This window comes from Pithys albifrons, chromosome 13 (assembly GCF_047495875.1).
Source record: "Pithys albifrons albifrons isolate INPA30051 chromosome 13, PitAlb_v1, whole genome shotgun sequence".
Taxonomy (NCBI): domain Eukaryota; kingdom Metazoa; phylum Chordata; class Aves; order Passeriformes; family Thamnophilidae; genus Pithys; species Pithys albifrons.
This window is the reverse complement of record NC_092470.1, coordinates 1,025,435-1,036,441: the sequence shown is the minus strand read 5'-3', so window position 1 is coordinate 1,036,441 and position 11,007 is coordinate 1,025,435. Positions and strand designations below refer to the sequence as shown.

Below are 11,007 nucleotides of genomic sequence, written 5' to 3'. Positions count from 1 at the left end.
CAAGATCTCAGTTCACTGCTAAATCAGGCAGCTCTAATGTCAATATTCATTTCAGCACAATTCAATTACAAGATTTTTATTAATTAAACTTTCCTCAGTAGGTTGCCATGAGCTTCTGGTAGAGAAGGATCCTGTCAGCAGCCAACAGGAAAAATCTTTAGCACTGTCAGACTACCAGGCTCATTTATGCACCATTTTAAGGACTCTTGTCCATTATCCTTGCCATAAGACTGCTCTTTGCCCACAACAACATCTGTTTTGCCTGCAATTAGTTTGCCATTCCCACAGCTCTGCCAGCCTGGGTACCAGAGAGGGGGCAGCACAGCGACCCCGGCGGGAGCTCAGTGGGCAGAGCCGGGCGGGTCCTGCCGGCGGCGGCTCCAGGCACTGCACGCACCGGCGGAGCGGAGCTCTCCCTGTTCCCTGCCTTCTCCCTGCGCATTCCCTGCGCTCTCCCTGCTTTCTCCCTGCTTCCTCCCTGCTTCCTCCCTGCCCTCTCCTGCTCCCTCTCATGCTCCCTGTGCTCTCCCCACGCTCTCCCCACGCTCTCCCTGCTCCCTCCCTGTTCCCTGCCCTCTCCTGCTCCCTGCGCTCTCCCGGTCCCTGAGCCACGCTCGCCTCCAGCAGCCTCTGTCCACAGACAGCAATTCCCAACCCCACGAGAACATGCACGCTCTCCTTCTGACTGCTGCTCTCTGCTCTCTCTGCCGAGGTGAGTGATCCTTCTTTTGGGATTCTTTGTTGGCGAAGGGGGGATGGAAAAGGTGAGCAGGAGATGGTTTGGGTGCAAATTATTAAGAAGCTCACTCCAAGCTAAGTGATAAATCCTAATACAGTTCTTTTTGTTACATAGTTTGTTGTTCGCTGGGTGGGTGTTTAAAGTTTATTTTCTTAAAGTATTGAAGTAGTCCTGATTAAAGGTGCCAAACAGGACAGACAAAGCCATTTTAACTTACAGGAAAAACACGTTACACATACAGGTGAGGTTTCACATGTTGCTGAGAAGACCACAAGGAAGTGCCATTAAATTGCCCCAAATACGAGCTGCAAACAGCATCTCTTCTCTCTGCAGATGTGGAAAGCACTAAAATACTCAAATAAATCCCCCACATGAGTGCACTTCTCTAGAGACAGTGGCTGCTGGATTTAATTAGTGCCAGTGACATGTAAAAAGGCTGACAGTTTGGGACTGACAATAATAGAGTCGTTAAGATGTAGCTTTGGAATTATTTACCTAAAAGATTCAGGAGTATTGATTCCAGGGAATCTTCCTATGAGAGACAGGAGATATCAATATATAATATGGACAAGACTGGCAATTAAAAATTGTTAATTTTTTAGTTAGCAAGTTGGCTTGAAAGACTTCACTAATCTGAAAATTGCCCTCCAAGTGAACAAGACAAGGAGTGAGGGGTAAAAACCAACCAACCCAAAACTCGAACAAGCTTTTAGCTGAGTAGGTTCACGTGAGGAGAACCCTCTGGTCTTAGGGAGTGGAGGTTTCACAAACATTGGAAAGTAATACCTGTTTTGTGGAACACTTCAGCTCAGTCATCTGCAGATTCTTCTGCCTCCCACCTCTTTCTCTATTGAAAAACAACTGGCAATCCCCCCCATGTCCTTGCAAATCTGCAGATTCGTATTTGTGTTTCATAGGAACTGCAGAATATGTTCAACAGCCTTCAGTTCATGCCTTTGCCAAATTTGCATAGTGCCATCCCTTAATGCCAAACCAGGACTTTTCAGTTGCAGTGCATGGGGGTGTGTTGTCCAGAACAGAGTTTAAGGGAGAGTTCTCTACAAATAAAGGGCCACTGGCTTTTAAATAGCATCAGCATGGTTATTGCCCAGAGAGCTCAATAGTAAACAGGCAGTGTGAAATACAGGCTCCCACACCTCCTCCTGAAACAGTTAAACTACCTTGATTTCTAAGGATTTCAGTTTGCAGTTTTTTTGTTGGCCAGAGTACCATGAACTGCAGTTATGAGTGGAAAAAGGACAATATTAATCTATTATAAATAAAAACTCCTTAGAGTAATAAATGAGTAATTAGCACATTTCTTTGAATGTGCTGTGAAGTCTTTGGATATAACAGTTAATCAATTTTTAATCCTTTTTTTAATGTATTTTAAGAAGCAGGCTGTTATCCTTGCTATGATCACGCAATCATGACTCAGGTTAGAGAGCAGATTTCTCATTCCTGGGAATCCTCCTACTGCCAAACGTTCTGACCCTTCACAAGCAGACCCTTCCTGGTCTGTTGGGCTGCACTTTCCTCCTCCTGCCTCCACAGCCCTGTGGCTTTGTCAGCTCCAGGGGCCAGGCAAGGACTTGGGTACCTCCAGGTCTTCAGTAACTCCCCAAAACTGTTTTTACTATTTGCAGAGATGTATGTGAGAAGACATGTCATGGCATTACCTTCCAGTGCTTTTCTTCTCTCAGCCCAAGCAATGCCACCTATGGCACAGTACAGGTGGCACGGCATGGGTGGCACAGCACTGCCCACTGGGGCGAGTCTTGGGCTGTGCTCAGCACAGAGGATGCTGAGCAGGCAGTACCGGGGGTCGGTACCCAGGGGGATGAATACCAGGGGTTGTACTCGGGGGTCAGTACCCAGGGTCAGTACCAGGGGGAGTCAGTATCCAGGGGGATTGATACTTGGGGTAGTACTCGGGCGTCAGTACCAGGGGTCAGTAAGGGGGGAGTTGGTGTCTGGGGGCATTGGTACTGGGGGTCGGTACCTGGGGGTTGCTGCCCAGGGGTCAGTGCCCAAGGGTTGGTACTGGGGCTCAGTACCCAGGAGTTGGTACCGGGGTGTCGGTACCCGAGGGACAGTATGGGGGGTCGGTACCTGGGGCTCGGTACCAGGGGTCGGTACCCTGGGGGATTGGTACCGGGGGGCAGTACCGGGAGTCGGGTACCCAAGGGTCAGTACCCGAGGTCGATACCCGGGGGTCGGTACCGGGGCTCGGTACCCTGGGGGGCGGTACCGGCGACAGTACCGGGTCTCTGCACCGGCGCCCACCCCGTGCCCTTCGCAGGCTGTGGCAGCTCCGAGGCCGAGCACCGGCTGTACTCGGCCCTCTTCGAGAGCTACAACCAGTTCGTGCGGCCCGTGAAGAACGTATCGGACCCCGTGATCATCCAGTTCGAGGTGTCCATGTCGCAGCTGGTGAAGGTGGTGAGTACCGAGCGCCCCGCGGGCCCGTGGTGGGGCTGGCACCGCTCCCGACACGTGTCTCTCTTCCAGGACGAAGTCAATCAGATCATGGAAACCAACCTGTGGCTGAAGCACGTGAGTAGCGCTCAGCGACCGCCCGGACTGACCCAGCTCACGGGACATTCCCGAGGCAGCATTCCCGGGGCGGCATTCGCGGGACAGGATCCTGAGGCAGGATGCCGGGGCAGCATTCCCAGGGCGGCATTCCCGGGGCCGCATTTGCGGGACAGGATCCCGGGGCGGCATTCCCGGGGCAGCATTCCCGGGACAGGATCCCAGGACGGCATTCCCGGGGCAGCATTGCCGGGACAGGATCCCAGGACGGCATTCCCGGGGCAGCATTGCCGGGACAGGATCCCGGGGCTCCCCCCGTTCCCCGCTCAGCCCCGTGCCCGGCTCGCTGCTGCCCCCCAGCGCCCACCGGGCCCGCGGACCGTCGGGACGGGAAAGGATGGGATGGGATGGGATGCGATGGGATGGGATGGGATGGGATGGGATGGGATGGGATGGGATGGGATGGGATGGGATGGGATGGGACGGGACGGGGATGGATGGGACGGGACGGGACGGGGATGGATGGGACGGGACGGGACGGGCGGGGATCAGCGGGAACGGGATGGGATGGGAGAGTAGCGGGGCCGGGGATAGATGGGACGGGAGCGGAGCGGGAAGGGGATGGGGGAGTAGTGGGGGACGGGGATGGGCGGGATGAGACGGGAGCAGATCAGCGGGAATGGAATGGGATGGGAGAGTAGTGAGGGACGGGGATGGATGGCACGGGACAGGAGCGGAGCAGCGGGAAGGGGATGGGATGGAGGAGTAGCAGGGACGGGGATGGCGGGACGGGACGGGGACGGAGCGGAGGGAACGGGCTGGGATGGAAGGAGCAGCGGGGACGGGGACGGAGCGGCGCTGCTACACTCGCTGGAGTCGCTCAGCACATCACCTTCCCGCTCCCAAAGGCGCTGCCCTGGCACACACCGGCGCAGCGGGAGCCCCTCAGCACGGATGCCCCGCACAGCACCACCTGGTGCTGGTTTAGCTCCCGGAAGGAGAGAACAAACCAAAAATGTTTACTTCACTTAGAAAGGGTCTTTAGGGGTTAAAAATGCAGTTACTGTTGCAGTCAGCTTAATAACCAGGTTAGTTCCCACTGTCAGCTTGATAGTCAGCTCTGTTAAAAGTGGAGTTTAACGAGCCCTAAGGAGCACGGCTGTCACTTAACCAAGCAGTGACACCCCGCAGCTCTTTCTGACCCAGACACTCGGGGGCCCTCGCTCGATGCTCACACCCACCACCACAGCCTCCACCGCTTTGTTCTCACCATCTCACAGATACCTGGTTTTTGGAGACTGAAGCTGTTATTAACGTCCTACATTCTCTGACAACAGAGTGTCTTATTCCTTCTTTCACTTTGTTTCAGCTACTGAGTGGTCATTCCTGGGACAGAGTCACACATATACGTCACATTGAGATATGACCAATGAGCTCATATCTAGGCCCACCCAAAATCTGCATATGAGTAAAGACCACACATAGGTATTTGTTAAAGGAACACCTAAACACTGTGTATCCAAAACTAAACAACTCTAGAAGTGATGACAGCACTTGGTTCAAGTCTTGTCCACTGACTTTCAGTTTCTTACAAACCTAACATAGACTAATTTGTTCCATAATTAGATCTGGAATGATTACAAGCTTCGGTGGAATCCAGCTGACTATGGAGGTGCTGAATTCATCCGAGTGCCCTCTGGCCAGATCTGGAAGCCAGATATTGTCTTATACAACAAGTAAGACTCTTGCATATTTATCTCCTTAATTCAGGAAGAAGAGGGGGGGTGATGTTACCAGTGTTTAAGAAAACCCAAACAACAAACCCAGCAGTAAGTTCCTTGACTGAACTGCACAGCCTGCTGTCCAGGACATCCCCCCTGCAGCCCTCACCTCCAGGCCAGCTCCATCAGCACCACTGGGCAGGACCCAGCTCCAACCCAGAGCTGCAAGTGGGCAAGCCAAAGTACCTTGGCTTTTTTCCTTCACGAGCCCCCACTTTTACTGTTATTTGTATCACTGTCTACCAGGGGAGGTGGCAAGAATTCCCTTATACTGGAGAATACTTGTCTGTCAGTCAGACCATTAACTGAAAAAAATGAAACTTCTAGCTTTTTAGCAATGAAATTTGTAATTTGACACCTTTACATTAACAGGGTTGACATATAAAAGCTACAGATAAAGCTGACTTTAGGTGTCATTCCTATTTCTGAGACTGTGAGGAGCCAAACCATAACTAAATGGCTCCCTGTGCTACGTAGGGAGGTTCTCAGGGAGATGTATTCAGCTACACAGATCCAGCACTTTGGGGGATGGAGCAACAGTGATGGTACTCCTTTTCTAGCAGTGAGTTTAAAACTTTAAAGTACCATTTTAGTTTTACCTTTTCATATCAACAACTGAAATTGTCACATGGATCATATAAGGTAGCAAAGTGGGACTTAAAAATAATCCTCAACAAATACACTCCGTATGCAAAGATGCTCCCCAACCCTAATCCCTCTTTCCATAGTTACTACCCACTGTCCACAGAAAGGCAGGAATACCAGAAATACAGGTATCCTCTTACCAGCCCTTGGGTTCTGATCTGCTTGATTGATCTAGAATAGAATAGAATAAAATAGTTCAGTTGGAAGGGACCTGCAGCACTTATCTAGTTGAACTGCCATGTTGAATATTGATTGCATGACCCATGTTATTAAAAAGGGAGATTGTTCAACTCCTTTCTGGTAAATTCATACAGCTGTTTGTTTCAGTTTAATTATGCAAATTTATGGTGGTCACTGGCTCAGTCCTGCACATGCAATTCAGTTCCAAGCCAACAAGTAACTGCTGACTTTCCCAAAAGAGAGCAAAGAGTTAATGTGTACTATCTGAATGCATGAAACTACCTGGAGTAGACCATTCTAATGTTGGTTATTTTTATTTGTTTTACAGTGCAGTTGGGGATTTCCAGGTTGATGACAAGACAAAGGCCCTGCTGAAGTACACTGGTGATGTGACCTGGATGCCTCCAGCTATCTTTAAAAGCTCATGTAAAATAGATGTAACCTACTTCCCATTTGATTATCAGAACTGCACCATGAAGTTTGGTTCCTGGTCTTATGATAAAGCCAAAATTGACTTAGTTTTAATTGGCTCCACAATGAACCTGAAGGATTACTGGGAGAGTGGAGAATGGGCTATTATTAAAGCCCCTGGGTACAAACATGACATCAAATACAACTGCTGTGAGGAGATCTATCCAGATATCACATATTCTCTGTACATTAGGCGATTACCTTTATTTTACACTATCAACATGATTATTCCCTGCCTGCTGATTTCTTTCCTGACTGTACTAGTTTTCTATTTGCCCTCAGACTGTGGTGAGAAGGTGACACTCTGCATATCAGTTCTTCTATCTTTAACAGTGTTCCTTCTTGTTATCACAGAAACCATCCCTTCTACTTCCCTGGTAATTCCCCTTATTGGGGAATACCTCCTTTTCACCATGATCTTTGTAACTCTGTCGATTGTGATCACGGTGTTTGTGCTGAATGTGCACTACAGAACCCCCAAGACACACACAATGCCCGAGTGGGTGAGAACCATCTTCCTGAACTTACTGCCCAGGATCATGTTCATGACAAGGCCTGCCAATGATGAAGAGAATAACCAGAAGCCAAAGCCACTTTTCACTTCTGAGTTTTCAAACCTAAATTGCTTCAGTAGCTCTGAACCCAAATCCTGCAAAGATGGCTTTGTGTGCCAGGACATGGCCTGCAGCTGCTGCCAGTACCAACGCACCAAGGTCTCCGATTTCAGTGCCAATCTCACCAGAAGTTCCAGCTCTGAGTCTGTAGACCCCATGCTTTCATTTTCAGTCCTGTCGCCAGAAATGAGAGATGCTATTGAAAGTGTGAAATACATTGCAGAAAATATGAAAATGCAGAATGAGGCAAAAGAGGTAAGATCATACTCTACTATTACTCAAACTGCAGATACCTTTCACCATTACAGTGTTCTCTATATGTAGTGTATATATATGTGTGTGTGCATATATAGATATATACACTATATATAGTAACTCTATATAATATATATGAGATCTCAAATAAAGAAACAAAAAAAATCCCACAAAACAACAATTATTTTATACAGGTAAATTACCCAAGCTGTATTACAAATGTGTGCAATTTTGAATTTATGTAACTGGGGACATTCTCTTTATTGACAATATAAATTCTGAGTGAGGTTTGGTAAGGTTCCCATTGCCAGGGGAACACACCAGAGCATCCATCCTACCAGAGCTGAAGTTGGGATTTTCCAAGTCAAAATCCTCATAGTGGAATTTGCTGATTCCGTGGCCTTTGGAAAGTTACATTCTGCCTTCCACAGCTTATCAGCAACACCAAACACATGGGTGAATGTCCCTCACAGTGATGATGTTGCTTATTCTGTTGTAGCTGCAGATAAAGTGCTGTAGTTAAATGAGGCAACTGCTGCAAGAGAGGGACCAGCACCTTTCATAAAGCTGCATCTTAATGGAAGAAAGAAAAAAAACTTGAAAGCTTTTTCTCTATCATGTTCCTCAAAAATACTGTGGACAGTAGCCACACCACCACAACTACCATGGAATTTAAATCCTCTGCAGCATGGCACTTCATTGTACCTTCATTTGTACCCAAATCAGAACTTTACTTATATGTAGTTGGTACAGAAAATATGGGGTTGGTTTGCTAGGGCAGACTTAAAAACCCAAATAAGCTCTAAGCTAAAAAGCACGAATTTCAAAGACAACAAATGCATTCTTCATTCATTAGCATTCCTGATGAATCACAAAGTAAAACTTTAAACTGCAATCTCAATAATAACTAAAATGATCAGCTAGTTAGTATTAAAATATATCATATATAATATTTCAGTGTCATCCGTGCTATAACACTGTAAAAAAAAGAAAATTAGAAAAATCTGGGGTATTTTTAAATGTGTTTTCTCATCTACAACAAAGGTACAGAGATGAATTTTATATCATGCATGAGAACAACCGAATTTCAGTGCTACATAAGAAAAGTATCAAATAATTACAGACCAATTAATCTTTGCTTTTTCCACACTCCCTCAAGAGCAGTAAACTGTAAAGTTTTCTGGACAGACCTGTTCACCTGAGAATGTAAAGCTTTAGACTTTCATTTTTGGCATAGAGAAGTTTTATCTCCTCAAGTCCAGTGTCTTGGTGAACAACATTTTGTGTTTGAAGAAGCAGCTTTTGGCTTTGCCACAAAGAGCATATTCAGATAAAGCTTCTTCAAGAGGAATTCATTTGTCAGTGAAAACAGAGAAGTGTGAGTCGGGTATGAAAGATATCTACATACAGAAAAACCTGTGCTTCCTGTATAAAATGGCACTAATTGCTAATGCAAGTTATCCACCCAATTAACATGCCAATTTGCTATTCCTTTTTATTTCTTCTTTATTTTTTCAGATTCAGGATGACTGGAAATACGTTGCCATGGTCATCGACCGTATTTTCCTCTGGGTTTTCATCCTGGTCTGTATTCTGGGAACAGCAGGATTGTTTTTACAACCCCTGATGGCTGGAGATGAAATGTAAAGATTAAATATGATGGTGTGAAAGCTAAAACTGCCAACCAGCTCTGCATTGCCAACCCAGCACCTCATGTCTCCTCCATGTGTAGTAGAATAAGGAACTCTCAACTCTGCTGGACCAAGAAGGCTTTGAGAAAAACGTGGAAAAAGAAATTCCTTTGAATCTTTATGCCAGATAATTCCAAGTAACACAAGCTCTGCTTTACAGCTACTTCTTGCACTACCTGGAAAAGATGGAGGTAGAACATTGAACTTTCTAGGAATGGTTTGAGAAGGGGGGAACAAAGAATGCAAAATCACATGAATATTTGCAAAGTCAAGACAGGTTGAATGTTTTGGGCTGTGTTTTCCCAAGGCTGGTGCCAAGCCCCTTGAGATCATGGCAGGACCTTGTGGAAGGAGTTCCTCCCGAGCTCCAGGAGTGCTCTGGTGTGGCTGGAATGGCTGGGGAAGCACAAGCACCAGACTGCTCCCTACAGACATCACCACCAGTGTCCCACTGATCCCCAGGGGGAGAGAGGGCTGCAGGCAGGTTTGTAACAAAAGGAAAACAAACAGGTGAATAACAGATGAGGGTAATGAAGCAGCCATAAAGCAAACCCTGAGCGTCCCCATATCGGAATGTATGTGAATAGAGTCAGAAAAAACCCTACCCAAACCCAGTGATGTTTAGAATTGTGTAAAGTGAAACACACACCGAGAATCCGCAGGTGGTCTAAAGGATCAAAGCACTCTGACAGGATATTTGGATACAGAGGCATCCTGTTGTAACAAGGGCAGGCAGGTAGACACAAAACAGTCCTGTAAAGTATGCTAAAATCACTGCTTGGGCATTTATATCTTCATTTTTTAATCAGTAACTGCAGATTAATTAAGAGCATGAATAAAGAATGCAACAAAAATACTGCAAGGAGAACATATTTTGTAAAAATATGAACTGTTCTCTCTGTACCAAACTGAAAACTTTTTGTAAATACAGTGTGTCAAGTGGTGTAACATTTAAGAAAATAAAGAGAATCAAACTGTTGAAAAGGGTGCCTTTCTTTTTCATTTATTTTGACCCAGTAACAAACCCCAGCTAAGGCAGCATTGGCTGCAGTTCAATACATTCAATACAAGTCCCACAATAAGGTGCACACTGCTGAGCCTGCTCACATTCCTTTGTTTCATACAGGCTGACAAGCTGCAGACCCCCAGGATTCCAGAGTCAGCTCCTCACCTAAATCTGTCGGGATCACACTGCAGATGGGACTGAAGGAAATTCAGGGATTTGCAAAAATTGTGGGTTACTGTAACAAAGACTGTGACTGCACTGGGCCATTAATGTGCTGCCCACCATGACAGAAATGGCCAGTCCAGAGACACCTTTTAACAAGGGAAACAGAAGAGGTGGAGAGTTAAAAAAATAAGATATACATCGAATCTACTATTTTACTTACTTTGTTTTCTGTTCATGTAAAAGTAAATTTCAGTAAGTCAAACCCCAGGAAGACCATAAAAGGAAATTTTGTGTTTGAACAGGAAAAAAGTATCTGAATTATTTTTACAACTTTAACAAAGAGAAAGTCACTGATGCATTGTTTAATCTTAGTAGTACCACAAAAGTTAGAATTCCTCTATTAAGGGATTAAATCAGATAATCTTTGCTAATTCACCTTTAAAATTATGATGGGAATAGAGGAAACATGGATATCCAATGCCAAATGTAATTGTGTAACTGAAGGAGAGTGACTCCCTTTACAACCAGAATTACTCATAAATTATTATTTAAAAAAAAGTTTGCCTGGCATAATTTCTTTACCTGTGACCCTTAAAATCTACACAAACCCAAGAAAATCCTACATCTTAAAACAGTTTCAAACAAATATTCAATTTTATATAAGTTATGACATAAGCAATCACTCTTATAATCAAACAGGGCTATTCTAAAGCAGACCCAGGGGCATGGGGGAAATATGTATCTGCTTTTCAAATTTATAACCATTACAAAAACTTACATTATCAAAGATCCTACAATTTACATAAAAACTTCTCATCTAAACATGTTACTATTTATGTAGTAACTTAAGGAAACAAAATCTTCCCCAGGACTTCTCTAGCTTGGCATTACTCTGTTAGTCCTACAGGATACAACTGTATTATGA

General features: G+C 45.7%; 1 protein-coding gene across 1 annotated transcript; it reads left to right on the top strand.

The window, feature by feature from the left end:
• The first annotated feature begins 3,055 nt into the window (after window positions 1–3,055).
• CHRNA3 (cholinergic receptor nicotinic alpha 3 subunit) lies at window positions 3,056–9,889 on the top strand. The gene is made up of 5 exons (XM_071568101.1): window positions 3,056–3,181; window positions 3,251–3,295; window positions 4,901–5,010; window positions 6,209–7,220; window positions 8,739–9,889. The coding sequence occupies exons 1-5, from the start codon at window positions 3,161–3,163 to the stop codon at window positions 8,865–8,867; spliced, it is 1,317 nt and encodes a 438-aa protein (XP_071424202.1). The 5' UTR covers window positions 3,056–3,160; the 3' UTR covers window positions 8,868–9,889.
• Window positions 9,890–11,007: the final 1,118 nt, after the last annotated feature.

What these genes read in the sequence shown, in the direction of transcription:
- CHRNA3 (XM_071568101.1), top strand. Translation starts at nt 3,161, where the DNA reads ATGTCGCAGCTGGTGAAGGTG. An exon ending in GATATTGTCTTATACAACAA is followed by an intron (nt 5,011 to 6,208) that starts GTAAGACTCTTG and finishes TTTGTTTTACAG; the next exon opens with TGCAGTTGGGGATTTCCAGG. An exon ending in TGCAGAATGAGGCAAAAGAG is followed by an intron (nt 7,221 to 8,738) that starts GTAAGATCATAC and finishes TTATTTTTTCAG; the next exon opens with ATTCAGGATGACTGGAAATA.